The 21,815-nt window shown below is 48.6% G+C and overlaps 1 protein-coding gene across 10 annotated transcripts in view; it reads right to left on the minus strand.

The window, feature by feature from the left end:
• Window positions 1-21,815, minus strand: part of HERC1 (HECT and RLD domain containing E3 ubiquitin protein ligase family member 1) — a 3,379,312-nt gene that overhangs the window by 848,059 nt on the left and 2,509,438 nt on the right. For all 10 annotated transcript variants that reach the window (XM_069624399.1, XM_069624403.1, XM_069624396.1 and 7 more), the window contains exon 52: window positions 13,162-13,286. In XM_069624399.1, the coding sequence (XP_069480500.1) occupies window positions 13,162-13,286 (125 nt within the window). The remainder of the gene's footprint in view (window positions 1-13,161; window positions 13,287-21,815) is intronic.

The following is a 21,815-nucleotide window of genomic DNA, read 5'->3' on the forward strand; positions in this document are numbered from 1 at the left end:
CCCTGTGAGGTTCATCCGCGCCCACTGGATCCCTGACAGCTGGTACGAAGTCACCGGGCTTCGTTGGTGTCTGTGCCTGTGTACCCTCAGTCACAGTCAACATCAGCGGTGCAGGCGATGGTGTATGTTGACGGCTTGGACCAGAGGGATCCTTGGACCTGGGCTTGCGCCGCATAGGTCTTCCGGAAAGCAATCTTGGGGAGACTTCTTGATGGAGTAGGACCAGGCGTGGGTGGCAGTCTGTGTTGAATTTCTGATACAAGCGTGTGCAGCGTGGCCAGAATGTCCAAAGAAATCCCTGGGCTGAGTTATGGAAGGAATAAGCGGTAGAGGCTCCGGAACGGTGCACCTCTTCTGGTGAGGTGGAGGATCATGCTCGCCTAGTGGTGACCCACTTACAGACACAGCACCCCTGACCCCCTTCGTGGTCCGAATAATAGTCTTCAGGCAGATTGTCGTCACCCTCATCGGAGCTCTTATGAATCTGTACCGGTCTCACTGTGGCAGCCCTTGGGTCCATACACTTCTTAGGGCCCATAGGAGTTTCACCCTTTCCCCTCTCTGGAGACCTCTGGGAAGGAGCAGCTGCTGGGCCCATTGCAGGGGTCTGTGCCGGAGCCGTGGCAGAAGGGACAACCGCAGGGCAGCTGTCACTGTGACTGTAGACACCACTTTCGTGGCCAGCCCCCCTTTTGAGGAAGATGTAGAGTTAATCGACGGGAAGGTAGCAGGGGCCTTCGTCGACGTGGTCGTGACCGTTGATAACAAAGTTGTTTTGGCCAGTTGAGGTGCTGATGGTGTTGCCGAGGGGGTTAGTGAAGAGCCACCTTTCGATCTCTCCTTCGTCGGCTTGTCTGCTGATGGTAAGCAGAGATTTGAAGGAGTCTAGGACTTTCTCTTAGATGGAGCGCCCCTCACTGGTAGGCTTGCCGTAGAAGTGGTTGGTGATGGCGACTGTGTCCGTCCCGAGCTGGGACCTGGAGCAGCAGCGAACCCAGTGGGATCAACGACATGCAGCCTTGCCTTCTTTTGGACCTCCAAGGGCGGACTTCCTAAAAGGTTCTGTTAGGGAGAATTCTCATTCAATGGCTAATGTCACCTACCTAGCGAGTCCCCCAGCAGCTTTGCTGGATTTCTGGAGTAATTTTTTTCCACTTGGTAAGAGTGTGAGCTTTTCCCCCACTCTTACCCATGTTTTACCATGTGTATTTCATCTGGTTTTGTGATTGTGGGCTCTGGAATACACCACTTCAGTAGCCCCTTCTTTTGTGTGTTGCACAGCACCTTCAGTGCAGTAACACAGGGTTGTCTTTCAGACTTCCCACCGACTCCATTTCTGAGGCTGACTACTGTCCCCCAGAAAAGGGTAAAGTTGCCATTAACTTTACTTAGTCATTTAACCACAGGTCCAGTACACCCCATCTTGCATGGAGTACTGGAAAGGGTTAATCATTAGCCCTTTTTTATCTGTACCTCCTAGAGCATTGTTTCGCTCTTTTAGTGTAGTCACCCCCTGCACAGGGTATCCTAGGAAACCCAAGTCGCACTTTGCCATGATTGGCTGAGGTGGTTGTCCGGGCTGGACAACCCCCCTGCTGCGTGATTGACAGCCAGGCTGTGTGAATGAGGGATTTTCGGATAAAAGGCAGGACTCTTGGGCTAGAAGTCAGAGTCACCACTGGAACTACAAGGAACCGAAGAGAAGTGGAGAAGAAGTCGGCTGCTGCAACTATCCCGTCCTGGTGAAGCCCTGCTGCAGTCCTGAGCTATCTATCCTTCAACCTCCAGAGAAGATCCAGGCCATAGTCTTCTTCCCTTGAGCCTGGTGGGGATAACCAGCTCATCTTCTACAGCCAGAGGATCCTCTTTTTGGTCGAAATCGCTGCACACTGCTGTAGTGGTCCGGCTAGCCATCTGAAGAGCCTCTCCTGTTTTTAAGGAACGCACCTTTTATTCACCGTCGCTGCTGCCGGCTTCAGCCCTGTGTGGTGCAGACCCCTCCAGAGGTCGTCCTGCTTGCTGAAGCTCCAGGAACCTACCAGGAACAACTGCCGTGGCACCAGCTTCTTCATTTGAAAAAGGTACTGTGTTCTGCGTGAGGAATTCGGGTGAATCCCTTTTTCTCCTCCTACAAGGCTTGTCCTTATCTTCCCTTCTTATAACTTTTGCTTCCTCCATTGACAATATCTAAGTACTCCTGGCTACGTTAATTGCATTAACCAAGATATACACAGCCATTCAAACCTGGATGGCAGCCAACGGCCTTTGCCTAAACAGGGACAAAACAAAGATCCTACTAGTTGGCACCAAAGAAACACTAAACAAACTCGAGCCGCAATACAGATCCTTTAACGTTGACAACTCCACCATCACAGTCTCCACTGCAGTAAAAACGCTAGGAGTATATCTTGACTCCACTCTCTCTATGACACGGCAAGTCAATGTCGTAGCCTCTTCTGCTGCACTTACCACTAAGATAATTAACGCTGTTAAACCCTTCTGATCCTCAAAAAACTGCCTGAATGTAGCCAGAGCCACAGTAGGTTCCAAACTGGACTACTGCAATGCCCTCTTCCTGGGCACGTCTGCACAAAACGTTAAAAAAATGCAAGTCACTCAAAACAATGCTCTAAGAGCAGCCCTAGGCATACCAAAAAGGGAGCACATCTCCCAAGCCAGAAAAGAAGCCCACTGGTTACCTATTAAAGAGCGCATACTATTCAAATCCATGGCCATCACCCACAGATGCCTCTCTGCCAATGCCCCATCCTATCTTTCTGAAAGAATCACCCTCAATACCTCCACTAGACCCACCAGGTCACACCTGACTAACCAGACCTATGTTCCCACATTCAAAAGAAGTAAAGCCGGAGGGTCCAGCTTTCAACACCTAGCACCCAAAAACTGGAACACACTCCCCATCCCCTTTAGGAACGAAAAATCATACCATGCCTTCCGTAGACTACTCAAAACCACGTTGTTTAAATAACCCTTCCTTACCTGTCCTAATGTATTTTCACCACTGTTTTTAAATAACCTCAAATGTATGAAAATATGCATCTATGCTCTGCTTTGTATCTGTATATTCACTGTTTATGCATGTAACAAGTAAGACTGCTTTCAGCGCCACGAAGCCCCTGGGCAGATGCGCGCTCTACAAATCCAAATAAATAAATACGTTGAATCGTGAACTGTCTGACTGTGTGTACCTCGACAACAGGAACCCGGTTCCACTTGACACTGGCTCCGGCCTATTGACTCTTGAATTTCTGTCCATGAGTGTTCTCTGATTCTGTCTGCCTTGACAAAAGTATTGCCTATGATTTTTGCCCCCAACTCTCTCTGGGTATCTCAGGTGCTAAGTGTGTTTTGCCCTGGTAACATTTCTTGCCGCAGATACGCGTTTATTTACTAAGACCGAACTGTCATTACTGTCAAAATGTGATCGCATATGTATTCCCGGTAACGTCTTTTTTTTCACAACGCCGGTCCATTAAAACATAGGGTACTTACCTTGAGTTATACCGTACAAAGTGAATTGGTTGGTTGTAGTGTATTTTACGTATAGTTTTGAATTAATAGAAGTGTTGTGTTTATAACAAACAGTTTAAAAATACATGTACTTACATTTTTTATCTGAAACCTTGAGTCAGTATTTGCTTGAGTCACAGTAATTGTGGTCCTGTTGTGTAATCTCTGCTACTGCTCATATACTCTTGAGATAAGCCTGGCTGCTCCGCTACTGCTACCACTTTAACATAGTAGTACAGGCTTGTACCAAAGGTAAAACTTGTATTGCCACCTGTAGTCTTAATTGTGTGTAGTGGTCCCTAAGGGCACTGCACAGGAATCTGCCTAACAGGTTCTCAACCTCTTTTCTGAGGGAGCTTGATGGTGCCATTGGCCAGTCCTGGGGGAAACATGACCATGCCCGGAAGCAGTCAGAGGCCTTGTCGATTTAAGCCACGTTGCCAGCTTGCTGTAGCGATCCTTCTTTGTCTTTTATGAAAATCCATGGCAGACCTCGCATCCCTCCCATCCTCATGGTCCAGATGCAGGCAATACAGACATTTACGGGTGCCGATCTTCGACGTACATGTTCCTCAATCCACATTTCGCGCAAAGTTTGAAGAGGCATCGCTTCTCCTCAGACTTGCTGAAAAGGCGCGAAGTAGGCCCAAGCCCGGGCATTCTCTAAACTCGATGAAAGATCTGCGATGTAGTGTGATCTTCGCCGACAGCAGGTCCCAATTGCCAGTTGTCGACCTCCGGTCGAACGATTATAGAAAAATCAGTCAAAAACTTTACTAAAATTTGCTGAAAACCTGAAATATGATAAAATAGCTTGAAGAGCACTAAGTACTCCCAAGACTGAAGCGTGCAGTAGAAATATGAAGATGGCCACCGGGGGTGGAGCATAGGGAGAGGATTGTCATTGGACGGGGCAGTATGACCCAAAGGACAGTGATGAGGAGAAATACATTTTGAACCTAAAATGAAACGGTTTTTTCTTTGACCAAGGATTCCCAGGGTGACTAGGGCATCCTTCAACAGCAGAACAGACATCAATGATTTTCTGCGCCGTTCTCTGCATTGGTACAGTACATTGTCCTTGCTCTGCTCCTCTGGGGTAAAGCCGAACATCTTGGCTGCCCGGCCACAAGCGTGTCGAAAGCCCCAACCTCATCAGGGGGCAAATCTCTGACCAGAATATCATCTGGTTCCCCATCAGCCGTGATGACGTCTTCAAATTCGGCAGTGGGGTACGAATGTGTGGACGCCAGTCCTCCAGGTGTTCAAGATCTGTGCCTGTCCCTCTATCCGACAGCTGCTGGGGCCTTGACTGGTGTTCAACCATCCTAGGGGGGGGCGTGGAATATCCTCTCTGGATGGTCCAGGGACTTCTGCGGGACGCCATTGAGGCAGTACCAGGATAGGAGCCGGTGCAGGGAGCCTTTGTTACTAAGTTGCCAAGAGCGTGGTTAATCTGGATAAAATGTCCAGTGACATGCCCCTCTGGGGAGGCAATGGTGGAGCTGGCTGTAGGTCGTCCCCCCTATCGGATTTGTGCAGAGGTGATAGTACTGGCAGTCGGATTAGGCTTGCTTTACCCCGTGGAGAACTATGCTGCCCTCTAGGAGGTGGTGTCCTGTGTGATGGGGAAGATGGAAGTGCCATAACGGCCTCTTCACCCCGTTCCTCTACACCCTCAGAGGAAGAGAGACTTGGCTCTACTACAATGGTCCTTTCTGGTGGTACGACCACTCCAAGGTTTCGGGTTATGCTCGTGGTCATGCTGCCAGTGCCGACACCGTGCTTGTGGGGATGCCAGAGGCGTTCATCACTATAACAGTGGTGGTAATCATGTCAGAAACCACAATTTTTCTGGTCGACAGGGCCGTTATTGAGGGAATCAGTCGTCAATGTGGTGGTCGTTGTTGAGGTCTTCCTCGAAGGAGTAGCTTGTCTGCTTGTCGTAGTCGTCAACGGTCTCATTGGCGGGGTGCTGGTGGACGGTGCCAATGGTTTTGGCGCACATGACCTGGGGGGAGGCCTGGGCGTCGACGAGGACTTACTTGGTGCTGATTTCGAAGACTACGTTCACTGGGTAGCTTTTGCAGCCGACGACGAAGAGTGGCTTGCAGACTTTGACGTGGATTTGGTTGACGGGGTCACTTTTCTGGGGCGATGAAAAAGGCCCTGGCTGCTCTTTTCTGTAGACAATCGCAAGGGCACCGACCTTAGATGAAGACCAGTCTTTGTGCGAAAATCTCGGGTCACCGTCAGAAGCTTCCTTGTGCTTCTTCTTGCTGGTGGCATGGACTTAATGCAATCTAGACCTCTTGCTAGAGGTGGTTTGATGGGTCGTCCTACCCTGCCGTACCGAGGCATGGCTCTGTACAGTAGCAGAGTCAGAGGCCCCACTGGCGTCATCGAGCCACGCAACGAGACGACTGTGGCGATCCATTAGGATCTTGTTGAATAACGACGGGCAGATTTCGCAGTCCTGAATGACATGGTGAAGGTGAAGGCAGTAGAGGCAGTCGTCGTGTAGGTCTTTGACTAGACATTTTTCAATCTGCAGCAGGCACAGGAGTTGAATAGGCTTCCTCATGGACTCTGCCATGAGGTAGGCCCAACGAAGCAGATGATAATTCATCAAAGATTACCGGCGGCGGGAACAGTCTTCGAACCCAGCAACGTCGCCATCAGCTCCGATCGTCGATAAAATGTCAAAAAGATTAAATTATTTGTCAAAAATGATTTAAAAGTCAATCTTTTTTTTTAACTAGTTGGAGATAATATTTGAAGACTCCTTACAGTAACATGCAGTAAAGAATCTGAGGATGGCAGATAGGGGAGGAGTTAATGGAGGTGTTCCTACTGGCTGTGGGCAGTATGACCCAAAATGACTGTACTAGAACACAAAAGTGAACGAATGTCTTCAGTTTAAGAGTCCTATGTTACTGAGGATTCCCAGCCCGATCACGGGAATGGTTAAGGGTGAAAGGATCGAATACAAAGTTTCAAAATGCAATTGTTTCGAATCAAAAGGACAGAAAAATAAATAATTGAATGCGCTTTTTTTGGGCAAAAATCACAAATGTAACCTATACCAAGGCCAACAAAAAAAATACATTTAAAAAAAGGCATTTGATCATTTTTTTTCCGTCCTTTTGAGTCGAATGTATTGTACTCAACACTTTTGAATTGGACCCTTTGACTGGACACCCACAGGAATATTCACAACATGCAGATCTATGAAAGATCCAATGCTGGAGAAATCCTCCTAACATTGCAAAGTCTACATGTGAGAAAAAGGCTGTTCACTCTGTCACACAATTAACTCCAGCTATATTATACTGTCTCTCGCTACCAACGAAGCTTATGTAAATAATCACCAAATCTGTCCAAATCACAACATTTTGTGCTTCCAAGTGCTCTGAGAAATCATCTATGTTCTTTCAGATCAAGGCACATTTGTTGGATCTGTACATTTGAGCACCATATGAAGATATTTTGAAATGACATGGGGATGTACAACCAGCTACATGAAAGCACAACGCTTGCCTCCATGTTAATAACACAAGAATGAGCAGAAATTAACTAGGACTCAACAGAACGAACTAGATATTTAACTGGTCTTCACTAAACCATACTTCAATGTCGATGGACGTCTCCCTAAGCACTGTAGTTTCAAGGTGAGAAACCTTAAGAATCTGTCAATCGAGCAACAAACAAGTAAAGTTGCTGCAGTCATGCTGAACCTTAAAATCAGTGCTTGAACTATTATCTATCCACAGCGTTGTTTAAACATTGGTGATTTTTAAATGCATCTGATCCTGGTTTTAACTATTGCAATGGGCTTTGCAAAGAATACAAACCAAAATGTTTAAGAAACATGAGTGTCAGTCTCCGAGAGCCATATCGTGATACTGGTAAGATCAAAATAATTCTGCTTTGAGGGCACAAACATAGCTTGATCTTAAAAACTAGCTGATTTTAAAACACTTTGCTTGGTAAACAATGCCTTCTGTGTAAAGCATATTACAAAATGTTGAGCTTTAATTACATCAAACCTTGAGTAAAGATTCTACAATGCAAGATTTCTTATTGTTCTCAAACATTGCCCATCAGATTCTGATACCCAGAGAGCACCCAATCCACCATAAGGAACAGGTTACTTACCTGTAACTGTTGTTCTCCAGCATGGGTCTTGCATGGATTCACATGCTCATGAATAAGAGAATACATAGCAGTACACACATGCACAACCACGGGAGGTGGCAACAGGCTCAACATTAAGCAATACAACAACTCAACATTAAGCATCTCTTACCTCCTCACCAGGCTCACCTTAGGCGAACAGGTTGCGCAGCACTGCTTGGCCGACACTGGACTCCTCCCTGGAGTCCCGATCGACGCAGTAGAATCTTGTGAAGGTGAGCGTCGACCTCCACATCACAGCCCTGCAGATGTCTAGCAGGGGCACACCAGACAGGAACGCCGTGGTAGCAGCGATCGCTCTGGTCGAATGGGCTCTCGGACGGCCAGGCAGCGGTCGGTTTGCCAACCGATGACAGTAAATGATGCAGCCGGAGAGCCATCTGGAAATGGAAGTCTTCGAGAGAGCCTTCCCTTGATTCACAGTCCCAAAGTTCACAAACAGCTGTGACGTCTTCCGAAAACTCTTTGTGCGGTCCACGTAGAACTTCAGCGCTCTAGCTACATCCAGCGAGTGCAAAGTCCTCTCGGCCGGCGACAGAGGCGACGGGAAGAAAACTGGCAACACCAAGGGCTCGTTGAGGTGGAAGTCCGACGGCACCTTGGGCATAAAGGAGGGGTGCGTCCTCAGCACCACCCTCGTGTCATGAAAAGTCAAGTATGGAGGCTTGCAAGATAGGGCCTGGATCTCTCCCACTCATTGTGCGGAGGTGATGCCCACGAGGAAAGGTGTCTTCCATGACAGAAACTTCAGAGGCGCCGAATGAGCTCCCACGCCGGGGCAGGAGCCTTCACCGGCGGGAATGATCGGAATAGTCCCTTCATGAATTCTTTCACCAGGCGATGAGACCACAAGGACTCCCGTCCCGTAGTCCTGGTATATCGGGAGATTGCAGCCAGATGTATTTTGATGGAGGCGTGAGCCAGTCCAGCTTTGGCCAGCGACAGTATGTACGGCAGTACTTGAGGGGCCGTAATCCGCAGAGGGTTAATCTTCTGTGCACGGCACCAGACAGAGAACCTCTTCCATTTATGTCCGTAGCACTTGAGAGTTGAGGACGCCCTGGCTTTTGCAAGAACCTCTCTGCAGTCGGCCGGGATGTCGTACCCTCCAAACTCTAGTGCTGCAGGAGCCAGGCCTGCAAGTTCAGCGACTCCGGGTTGTGGTGAAGAATGGCGCCTCCTTCTCTGGAGAGAAGGTCTGCGTCCGTCGGCAGCTTGACTGGTGTGGACATTGACAAGTCCAGAAGTTCCGGGAACCAGATCTGTATTGGCCACGCCGGTGCAACGAGGATCATCCTGCACCGGGACCTCTTGAGCTGGTTGATGAGTCGGGGAAGAAATGGCAGCGGAGGGAATGCATAAAGAAATAGGCCGTCCCAGGGGAACGAGAAAGCATCGCCCATGCTCCACGGCTGGGGGAACTTGCTGGCGAACCTCCAGCACTTGGAATTCGTCGCCGTCGCAAAGAGATCGATTTGGGGTTCGCCCCATCGTCGGAAGAGTCGATCCACTTGATCCTGGCGTAGTTCCCACTCGTGGCACGAGCGCAGCTCCCTGCTGAGTGAGTCGGTGATCGTGTTTTTTATTCCTGCCAGATGAAGAGGCACCAGAAACATCCATTGGGCGACGGCCCAATGCCACAGATCCTGGGCTTCCTTGGATAGTAGACCGGCACCTTGCCCAGAATGGTCCTGGTCCTTTCCTCCGACGGCGAGGCCAGCTGCGCCACTGTGTCGAGCTTGGCTCCCAGAAACAGGGCGACTTTCGACGGAACCAGGTGGGATTTTGGAAAGTTGATGGAGAATCCCAGGTCCGTGAGCAGCTGGACGGTCTTCGCAGTGTGCTCCACGGCGAGCTCCCTCGTCCTTGCCCGGATGAGCCAGTCGTCCAGGTAAGGGTAGACATGGATCCGCTGTAGGCGCAGCCGTGCCGCCAACGGTGCAAGGCACTTGGTGAACACCCTGGGTGCCGACTTCAATCCGAACGGGTGGGCCTTGAACTGGTAGTGCCGCCCTTGGACCACGAACCTGAGGAACCTTCGGTCTTTTTAGAATGGGGATGTGGAAGTACGCATCCTCCAAGTCCAACGACGACAGGAAATCGCGCTCCTCCAGCTGTCCCAGCACGTGCTGGAGGGTGACCATACAGAACTTCTGCGCCTTGATGTACTTGTTCAGTCGTCGTAGGTCCAGGATGGGGCACCATCCTCCTGTCTTCTTTTTTACGAGGAAGTACCTTGAGTAAACTCCAGAGCCCCAAAGCCTCTTTGGGACGAGCTCGATGGCACCCTTCTTGAGCATCGCCCTTACTTCCAACAGTAGTTGAGGGACGTGATTTTCCTTCCTGGCCACGGGTGGAACGCGAGGGCACTTCTTCTGAAACTCGAGGGCGTGCCCTTGGGCCAGGGCGTCCAGCACCCAACGGTCGGATGGAGATGGACTCCCACACGCTGACGAACCTCGCCAGCCGGCCTCCCACCGGGGTGCTTCGGCGGGGGCCCAACCCCACGGTCGGTTCAATCTTGTTTGGAGGCCGCCTTGCTTCCTTGACCTCCCTGCTGACGACGACGGCACAACCTGACTTGCCGCATCCCCTGTAGGCTTCCTGGGACGAAGATCTTGCCGCTTGGCGGTACGTGGAGGAGCCACTGTCGGCTCCCTTGGAGGCACCTTGTCTGCCTCCGGAGCTCCGAAAGGACGGCCGTCGTTGTTGGAGCACTCCCAGTGCCCGGGCAGTCTCTGTCTTGATGGCCTGAAGGGACTCATCAACCGCCTTCCCAAACAGGTTGTTCCCGTCGAAGGGCATGTCTAAAACCTTGGTTTGTACATCCTGGCGGAAATCCGTGGCCTTCAGCCATCCTCGTCGTCTCAAGCAAACGCTGTTGCCTAACTGACGGAAACCGGTGTCGGCGATGTCCGTTGCCACCGTGATGGCGTGGTCCGAAGCAATCTCACCCTCCTGTAGGATTTCAAGGGCCTCAGCCCTTTTGGCGTCCGGAAGGAAGTCTAACAGAGGGGCGATTTTGAACCACAACTCACTGTCGTAGCGGGCTATGATAGCCAGGGTGTTGGCCGCCTTAATAGTCGTCACTGCGGATGAGATGATCCGTCGTCCCATCGTGTCCAACTTCCTGCCCTCGCCGTCCGGCGGGGGAAGTTGATATCGAGGCCGATGCCCCCCCTCCCCCCAGCTTTCTTCTTTGCCGCCGCCGAGACGGCCGAATCCGGGGTAGGTTATGCCCGAAGGCACAAGGGGGCAGCATCGGGGACCCGGTACTTCTTCTCGTACCGATCCCTCTTTGCCGGAGCCGTGGCAGGGTTCTTGAGGAGGGCGAGCCCCTCATCCCAGATGTCATCAAGAAGCGGTACGGCGAGGACTGTCTTCCCTTTAGCCTTGCGCCGTTGGTAAAGGAACCCTTCTTTCTTCTTCTCTTCTGGGCAGAGCTGGAAAAGCTCGGATGCCCTGGAAATCATGGCATTAAAGGATCCAATCTCGTCGGGCGGGGACGCCCGAGCAGGGGGCGACGGGGGACACGTCCCGTCGTTGCATGCGTCGTCATCTGTATCTGTCGTAGCCGTGTCCGTGCCTGTATCATCTCCGTGGGTAGTAGACCGGGGGGAAGGCAGAGTAGGCCGCAGAGGTGGGAGAGGTGGCGTAGGATGCGGCGTCCTCCTCTTATGCGGTGGGCTTTCCGAAGGTCCTGGCTCCGGTTCCCCCGTCGAGTCTGGCTCAGGTACCTCCGTCGGGGGAAGGGGCAACCTTGTCCTTATCTCCGAGCATAAGGACTGAATCGGTGACAAAATGGCGGTGGAAGTGTCCTGCAGTGCCAGAAACGATGGGCGCGGGGGCTCTTGAGGAGCCTTGTCGGCGACACCGTCGCTCTCGTCGTCGCCCTCATCGGGATCCCTCCCGATGGGCTGGGCCTCTTCCACAACTTCGATGAGCTCTTCTTCAGAGGTCGTGTCCGTATCCATGATGGCCACCAGACCCTCCCCCAACTTTCCCAACGAGGACTACGTGGGGGTCTTCTCAATGGGCCTGAAAGACGACTCCCTCCGCGGTGGCAGGGAGACTCTGGGTCCTGAGGGCGCCTCCACTGGTGTAGCCTCCACAGGCTGAGCCAGGGCTGCGGCGACATCCTCAATCGAGGTCTTAGCAGGGTGAATTAAGGCCATCGTCACCTTCTGGACGCCTGGGGCCTTCACCTTGGGGGGAGGGTCCGATACTCGCTCCCCCTCTGCCGGAATCTTCGAGATCGACCGGTGCCTCTCCAGAAGCTTCGCCGGGTTCTCGGACTTCCTCTTACCCGAGCCAGAGCGTTGGCTCGTGGTTGATGGCGCCGGGGAGGATGCGCCCTGCCTGGCAGCCAAGGAGCCCGACCGTTCATCGCTCCCGGTGCCGCGGACTCGCGGTGCTTAGCCTTTTGTTGGGCCCCCGTCGCCGGGGCGCCCTCACAGGACTTAGAAGACCGCTCAGACTTCTTTTTCTTCTTCTCGCCTGATGGGTTCTTCCCTTCCAGCCAGTTGGCGAGACGGAGGTGGCGATCCTTCATGGTCCGCTCCGACATGTTCCCACAAAACGCACAGTCCTTCTCCGTTTGCGTCTTGTCCTCATGGAGACAGTAGAGACATAACGAATGCTCGTCCTCCTTGAGAACATTCTGAAGCTGGCATCCAGGGCAGGTCCTGAACAGCTTCCCGGGCGTCAAGCTTCCTTTCTCCTGGGCCATGTCCGGGGTAGGCCTCGGAACTTCTGGAATCCTCCAAAAGCGTAACTCGATGAAAACTTCACCCTTGAGGGGCGTAGAAAACTCCGAAACGGATCCCCGTTGATCGGATGTAGAAACGGTGGAGCTTGAGGCTCTATTTAACCGAAAAATGAGAAAAATCTCCTGAAAAAGCGCGAAAACTCAGCAAAAGCTCGAGAGCTACAGCACGAGGACTCCCAACACTTGAACGTCCGGTAAAAATCTGAGGATGGATGCCAGGGGCGGGGCTTAGGGAGAGGGCAGTCATTGGCTGGGGGCAGTATGACCCAGAGACCAGTGATTGGTTACTACTAAGAAAGACAGATCAGAAACAAAACTGATACTGATTTTTTTCTATACCGAGGATTCCCGGCCTGAGGACGGGGAATATTCATGAGCATGTGAATCCATGCCAGAGAAATAACAACATGGAAAACAACATAACGCCCCCCAAAAGGAATAGAGATGCTCCAGAATCTCTTTGGCTGCATGAGTGATTTGCTGTATTCTTCACTAAATTCAGACTAATGTATTCTTTCCTGCAATGCTCTTCCTTTTGTTTGATCTTTAACCCCCTAATACAAAATCAGGCACCCACTGTCTGTAACATATAAGCAACACATCATACAAATAAAACAGCTGAATGCTATAAATGAACATCTTTGACATCCAATTAAAAAGCTTACTTGTTGAAGACACATGTCTGTTGCAAAGTATATTGATTCTTTGTAACACTCCACACTCTGATGGTGCCATCATTCCCACCAGTTGCCAATAATCCTTTTTTTTCGCACCACACACACGTTATAACCTGAATGTAAAAAGATGTTTAAGAGTTTAGTTTCAATAAGGATGAATATATATGGTTATAAATGACTGTGAAATAGGACCAAACAATTTCACGAATATATAGAAGTATTTACTTGAGACATCAACAGAGCATATGACAGAGAAAGCTATTATTCACAAGTTCTTACTTCTTTGTCAGGATGTGGATAAACTATCATAGGCTCTACAGCTGTAACTAAAAATGAAAATAATAGCAAGAAGTCAAGTGACCTCTACAGAGGATGCAACTCACAAGTGAGATGCAAACAGGTGAATGTGTAATATGTGGGCAACGCTAGGGAAGCCAAAATTGGACATACAATTCTTGCTTTAAACAGATTCCTAAAAGTCTCTCCACGGGACTCAGTTGTGACACTTGCTCAGGTCTTTAGATCCAAAGTAGCTCAAATGGGCATTCTACAGATGGTTGGTAGGTCTTTCCTGGGTTGCCACAGGTCAGGCTGCGCTTCTCAGCATCTGTAGGAGTTGTTGTTGAACGTCTAGTCCAGGGGTGCACAACTGATTTTGACAGAGGGCCGAAAGTACCTTACATGATGCCTCTAGTGGGCCGAAAAGTAAATGTGGGTGGGGCGATAGGTGGGGCAGGGCATGGCGTCGCAGGAGGCCTTTTCAACCCCCCTTTTCATTAAACACATGGAAAAAGAATATGTTTTTAAGCTGTAACCGTGTTTATTTGTATTTCAAACTTACATTTTGTACTACACATTTTCCATTGTTATCATTTATTTCTATTTAGTTATTGCATATCATCTGTTTAATTAAATTATATATATTTTATTGACCCTTGATTGGACATTCCGTTATTTTGGACTGCTATACTTTGCTGTTAGGGTTGCCCAGGAGAAGTATGGCCTTCGTTGAGTTGGGTTGGGTTTCCACAAAAAGCAAAGGAGGTACATCTCCTAACTGTGCCTTTTTTTTGCTTTATTTGTGGGTTCACTCTTGGAGTGCGACACTATGCCCATGGCTCCCACCCCCCAACCAAACACTATGCCCCATGGCCCACAACCAAACCCTATGCCCCATGGCACCCACACCTCAACCAAACACTATGCCCCATGGACTCCACCCCTCAAGAAAACACTATGACACATGGCCCCCACTTCCCAACCAAACACTATACCCCAAGACACCCACCCCTCAAGCAAACACTATACCCCAAGACACCCAGCCCTCAACCAAACACTAAGCCCCATGGTCTACCCCTCAACCAAACACTATGCCCCATGGCCCCCAACCATCAAGCAAACACTATGCCCCATGACCCCCACCCCGCAACCAAACACTAAGCCCCATGGCCCCCAGCCCTCAACCAAACACTATGCCCCATGGCCCCCATTCCCCAACCAAACACTATGCCCATGACACCCACCCCTCAAGCAAACACTATGCCCCAAGAAACCCACCCCTCAACCAAACACTATGCCCCATGGCACCCACCCTGCAACCAAACACTAAGCCCCATGGCCCCCACCCTGCAACCAAACATCTCAACATACACACAAAAACAAATATACCCGACACAGACCCGACACAAGCCCCCACCCCTGCATCTCAACATACACAAAGTGACATACATGTAGGCAAAACCAACACATCCCCCCCCCCCCCACCCAGCATCTCAACATGCAAACAAAAACAAAAATACAGGCAGTCCCTGGCTGGCTGCAAATCTTGAACTTTTTGTAATTCCTTATAAAACCAAGTGCTATAAAATGTGTTTGACCACGGGATGTGTTGGGCTGGCAGTTTGCTTATATTCAGGGTGAGGGTAGGGAATTTTGCCCACATAGTGAAAATCAAAAGTTGGCACCCATGTAAGCGCAATAGAAGCATTTATTTGTGATTAATCAGTTTGACAAGCATATGACAGCTTTAGAAATAGAACTTGTGAAAAAACACAAACGAAGCGACACAAAAATCACAGGGTATTTCTGTGGCAGTCGCCAAAAAATGAAACTGATTTCAAAGAAAACTAATGAAAGTTCAAGAAGCATGCTTAAGTTTGAAAAATGTGTTTTTGTTCTAAACAAGTGTAAGCTGCACAGTTGGAAAACAATAGTGTGTCCACCATGGAATTAGCCTGCTTTTATCACTGATGGCCTCCACTGCAAGTGATATTCATGGCCCATTGCTTCCAGCGTTATTCCTTTCTGGGCAGAAGAAAAAACACAGGCTGTGCAAATAAGCCTGCTAATGCGCGCAAATGGCAGCTGGACAAAGGAACACCTTTGATGCTCCTGGAAAGAATTATTTGCCGGAGAGGGAGATTTAAGTGGGGGGGGGAGGAGGGGGAGGCGGCCATCAATTAGGGGGGCAATTAGAGCCCTCTAGGGACGCTTCTCAGTCAAGAAAGACTTTCGTAATGAAGTGCGGCCCGCTTTGTTTTTTTACGTGGCTTGAAGTGGGCCGCACTTCATTAGGAAAGTTCTACCCACTGGGGGGCCGCAAAGCACAATAGGGCGGGCCGCATATGGCCCGCGGGCCATATGTTGTGCACCCCAGGTCTAGTCTGTTGCAGCAATACTCACAGTGTCTTCCATATGTGAGATATCCAGGTAGGGTTCCCTAGGTGCCTGGGGGGGGGGGGGTCTCTGCTCACTTCCCTGCCTCAAGGATCTGGTCCTCTGGCCACCCAGCCCAGTTTTGTTTTCCTCCTCTACGATTCATCGCCTTAGGGCTTTGACAGTAGAACTTGCTGATGCTTGACCGCCTCCCTGTTCCTCCTCCCACTATCTACAGACAACTGTCAGATGTACATTGTTGTACTGTCTCACTGTTAATGTCACTTCCTCCCAGCGCACTTCCACTTACTGTTACTGACTTCCCTCCAGTTGTTTGATCTCTCTCGCCGACTTCCTGGGTACACAATTAGCAAAAACCCCTCTGCTCTTTGCCCTCTTCCTTCTTGTCCCTGCTTCTTTTTTGTTGTTCACCTCTTTCAACCTCTTCAGTGCTCTCCCCTCTTCCTCCTTGATCTGTATCTCCAACCACATCTGTCAGTCCTCATACTCTATGTTCTCCACTTTCAAGTTCCTCTGCACTCTTGTTAGGGAGAATTCTGATAAATGGCTGATTTCCCTTACCTAATGAGTCCCTCATCAGCTTTGCTGGATTTCTAGGGTTTATTTATTTTCACCTGGTAAGAGTGTGCATTTTTTTCCCACTCTTACATGTGTTTTGCTGTGTGTATTTTCACTTTTTGTGTGTTCTTGGGCACTGGAGCCTCACCTACTCCATGGTCTCATATTTTTCATGTGTGTTACACAGCACCTTCAGTGCAGTGACACAGGGTTGTCTTTGAGACTTCCCCCTGACTCAATTTTCTGGGGCGGACTACTGTCCCCCAGAAAAGGTAAAGTTGCAATTAACTTTATTTTAGTCACTTTAAACCACAGACCCAGTACACCCCATCTTACATGGAGTATTGGAAAGGGTTAATTCTTATCCCTTTTTGTCTATGTCTCTTGGAGCATTGTTTCGCTCCCTTTACATCAAGACTTGGATGGTGGCAGTGGTAACTACCCTAACTTTTCTACCGCGGTTATCTAATTTAACCATGGTATTGTTTTAGGCTATTATATTAGTCTCGAAGATAAACCCGCTTGACCAAATACATTTTATTTTGACTCCGGCTGGGTTTGTTCGTAATTTCTTTTTGTTAAAGTCTTTCTCGTGCCGTCTTTTCGCCGGCTTCTGCACAGAAGCCCTATTTAAGGCGCCTGGAAATCTAGGTAGGCAGGATTTGAGGGAGGGATCCTCAGACCCCTGACATGGGTTCCCTTGGTAACCCAAGTCGCACTACTGTTTGATTGGCCGAGGGAACTGTCGTTGCCAGGACAGCCGCCCTGCTGGGTGATGGACAGCCAGGCTGTATGAATGGGGGAAAATTGCATAAAAATCAGGTCTCTAGGACTGGAAAGGCAGAGTCGCCACTGGAACGAAAGAACCAACGAGAAGCTGATGGAAGAGGACCCCTACAACGACTAAACCGCCTGGTGAAGCCCTGCTGCAGGTCCGAATATTCAGAAACCGACGACAGAGAAGATCCTCCAGGAAACTTCTTCCCTTGAGCTGGTGGGACCAACCAGTTTGCCCAAACTGCAAGCCAGGACACCTCCTCTGGTTGAATTCGCTGTACAGAGCTACAGTGGGCCGGATAGCCAGGAAGGTTAGACCCTGCTTGGGTTTTAAGGAGCGCACCTTTTATATGTTGCTTTGCTCTGCTGCTGGTTTCTTCCCTGGGTAGTGCAGGACCCTCCAGTCTTCCTACTACTTGTCAGTCCGACAGTCGCTTCAGGAACCGTGAGCCTGAAGGAACTACCAGGAACGTCCGCCTCAGCTACAGCTTCCTCTCCGTTTTAAGGTACTGTGCAAATCCAGTTCGTTTCGTTCAGCCGCGATGAAAGTGCTTGAAATCTTTCTCCAATCCGAGGGCTTGTCCTTCTCTTCTCTTTGAATTAACTTTTCTATCAACCAACCTCGTCCGGAGTCTGTGACACAAACTTTACTGTGAACTACCCTGAACTGTGCGATCTTGAGCAAAAGACATTTGACCCATTGACTTTGGCGCCAAGCCTTTTCTACCTGATTCTATCACTGTAGTTCCTCTTGTTCAATTGCCCTGAGTACTTACCTGTTGGTTTGATTTAATTTCTATTAATATTGTCTTTCCCTCCCTTTTAAATTGCTGGAGTGCCATTTTGCTCACACTTCATTTTGTGAGCTTAACTTGTCTGGAATTTAAGGGATGTGGTGTGGTGTATTAAGAGTGTGATTTGTAGACTGCTTATAATAGTGTAATATTATACAACTGAAGAGTGAAATAAATGTATATTCTTTTACTTGAAAACCTTGAGTCAGTGTTTGCCTGAATCATAGTCATTGCTGTCTTTGTGTAACTATCTGATACTGCTCACTTACTCTTGAGATAAGTCTGGCTGCTCAGCCATCGCTACCACTTTAACTGTGTAGTATGGACTTGTACCAAAGGTGAATTTGTACTGTCACTTGTAGTGTATGTGGTGTTCCCAAAGGGTACTGCATATAATTCTGCCGAACACTGGTGTACAGCGGCGAGGATAAAAGTATAGTAATTACACTTAGAGTGCTACTATTACCTTGGATCAACTAACCACAAGGCTAACTTCACTAAAAAGCAATATTAATCATGTCTGAAATGGAAAGCCACAGTCAGGTACCCTCCTGAGTTACACTGCAGATTATTTAAGAAACGTGTAAAGAAAGGAAACTCTCTGCCAAAGGCAAAAAGATTGAATTAGTTGAAAAGTTGTTAAAGAACCAAAGTCTGGGGAGTGGGTCTGAAATGCCTGATTCTCTAGCAAATGTAGAAAGTATTGAGGATGATAATATGTCTGTCAATGATGAGTTGGAAGAGGTAGATGTGTCTCTGAATGTAAGCCTCTCTGCCCCCTTGCCTGCTCAGCAATCTCAACCCTTGTCCACTGGGACCCCCACTTGTCCTACACTCAGTCCTGAATTCATTGCTCTAGAGAAAATGAGGCTTGAACTGGAATTCAAACGTTTAAATACTCAAACTGAACAAAAACACCAAGAACTTGAGCTCAGAGAAATGGAGTTGAATCATGAACTGAAATGAAAAGATTGTCTCTTGAAAATGCTTCTCTCCCAGAGTCTTCTAGGTCTTCCAGTCCTAAGAGACCCCATATGCCTAAAGAAATTGTGGGTATGTGCGAGATTCAGCTTGATATTCTAACTGGTTGGCAATGTTTGAATATAACCATGGTATTCAAGGTCTTACATGGAATCAATTGCTTCCCTGGCTCTTCTCTAGGCTACCCACTGTTGCATCTGATGTTGTGATGGAGTTGGGGGAGGTGGATAGGATGGATTACGAGTGTGTGAAGCTAGCTTTAATTGCTAGATTTGGGAAAACCCCTTCCCAGTACCTTAAAAGGTTTAGGACCCTCAAAAAGCATGATGGTACCCCTTAGGCTACCTGGGTATGTGAATGTTTGAAAAACGTAGATGGTTGGATTAAGGGTTACAGAGTAAACACTTATGAAGGAATGAGTAATCTTGTTATGTTGGAGTCTATTTTTGATGTCTGCTCTCCTGAGCTCAGACAGCACTTGGCTGATTCTAAGGAGATAGATCCAAAGAAGCTAGCTCAGGCTGCTGACTTGTGGGTTGCCAACAGGGCTACTTGCAAGGATTCTGTGGCTACTCAGAAAAAGGATGAGGGGAACAGCAAAAGAAAGATAAGGAGAATTCTAATACCTCCAATCCAAAAGAGGGCCACAAACAACAACATAAGGGTAAACCACAAGGGAAACCAAATCAGGCTAGTGCACCATCTGGACCCATACCAGATGGAGGTCAGAACAAACCCCATTCATCAAAACATTTGGGAAATGTCATGTTTGTGGGTCAACTGACCATGTGAAAGGGGATCCCAGATGCAAGAGTAAACCTTCAGGGGTCCACACTGTCTCCTTACCCTTCTCCCCAGAGGAAGAAGTACCTATGGCAAGTGAAAACATTCACCTACTGGCTGATGAACCCATGAGAGTCTCAGCTAGTGTTTCTTTAGCGTCCCTGGGCTTGTGGGAACAACAGAATTTAGAGGTCTATAATTCCATCCCAGATAATACTAAAGCGTATTATAAAGATAAGCTGTGGTAAGCATCGGCTGGATGCGACGAGACTCGTCAGCTGGTCAGCAGTACTCGGGAGGGCTCGGATCGACTCCGTGGTCACATCCCATCCTCGTCGCCACTTGTACTGTGAAAGATGGCGAGCAGACGATAAGTAGAGTTCGAGTGATCAGAGCATCATCACCGAGAGCATCGCCGTGAGAGAGTAAGCACTGGTCCTTTAAGTGCTTTGAACCAGGAGGCTCCGCCCACAGGAAGCGGAGAGCAAAAGGAGGAAGTGTTCGCCCTTGCAGCGTTAAGCCCGAGATAGTCAAGGGCGAAATTCGACTGCAAACACTGTTTCACTGTTTGCTGCTTTGCTGGGCGCTGGCCCTGGATCTGGATCTGGAAGAGAAATGGACCAGAGAAACAGCAGCATTGTGATAAGATGAGACGGTAAGCCCACAAAAACAAAATAACAAAAAAACGATTGCTGTGTGGAAAGGGTGTTCATACTGAAGGGAACTGTTTACTCTGGTGTGACTGGGGCACAGTATCCACATAACCAAAGTGACAACACTGTAAAAGTATCTAAACGTGAGTGGGCCGTCTATCAAAGGAAACGTAAGGACTGTTCTTTGTGTACAGTGCAAGCCGCTTGCTTGTCAATACTCCAACAAACACCTTGTACGAGCGGGAGACTGCTGGTGTGAAACTCCTGTGATCCCGTACGCCTGGAGTAGACTGTAGTAATCTGTTGTGGCGGGCTAGCGGCGCAGAAGTTTTAGTTAATGCCCAAAAACCAGACTGTGGATTAACGCAGGGTACAAAGACGGATTGTCAAAACTGTTAAGGACGAAAAGGGAGAAGAAAGAAAGAAAGAAAAGAGAGGGAAAAAAGAAGGAAAGATAATAGTGCTTGGAATAGTGCTCACGTTCCAAAAACAGCAATGAAACTCTGCAGTACAAAAGACATGGGGAGAAGGGGATGGGTCATATCTAAGTGGAAGTAATGAAGATATTGCCACGGTACCACACATTCAGGTGATCCCAAACCTAAACACTCCTCAGCAAGTCCAAGCACAAATACATGCAGAAGATCTACCAGTTAATTTGGTGGGCAGTCCCAAGAAGAAGATCAAGCGCTGCAATAATAAACAACTGGAAGCGGGGTTTAGAGTATACTACCACAACAACGAAAGAATTCAACAAAAAATAGAAAATCACTTTGGGAGAAAAAGACACAAAAGTCATAGTGATGTAGAACGAGAATCACTTATCCTCTGGGAAAACCAGAGGCAACCCCAAACACCATCCTCTAGCATGGAAATTCTCATATCACCAGTAACTATGGGGAAAGAAACCATTACACCAAATGATGGGGACAAGGTGGCTGCATCAACATTGCAAAACACACAATCACCTAAGTGTACAGAACAGACTTTAAATGAACAAAGAGATCAAACTCACCCTGAAGATAATCAAATAAAAACAGATCCAAACACAGATATGTTGAAAGCTTTAAATGTTGTGCTCAACTCACTGGTCTCAGTTTTTGAAATGTTAAAAATGGAGGTACAATCACAAAATGGAACACTCTTAGAGATGGCCAAAGAAATAGCACTCTGTGACTCATCTTTGGTAGGTCTGGTGACTGCAACTAATACAAACCTGAACCTCCCTCTCCAGGATCTAAACCTGGAAATGGTAAAGCAAGGGCTGGATATATCCTCCATTCAGCAAGCACTGAAGGAAAAAAACGAGATTGAAAAACAAAAACTACTGGAAGAGGTTCTATCTGTATTGAAAGGAAACCTGAATACAAATCAAGCAGAGAAAACCGTAGAAAAAAATTCAAGATACTCCTTAAACGAT

This window comes from Ambystoma mexicanum, chromosome 11 (genome assembly GCF_040938575.1).
Source record: "Ambystoma mexicanum isolate Mex_15411 chromosome 11, UKY_AmexF1_1, whole genome shotgun sequence".
NCBI classification, from domain to species: Eukaryota; Metazoa; Chordata; class Amphibia; order Caudata; family Ambystomatidae; genus Ambystoma; species Ambystoma mexicanum.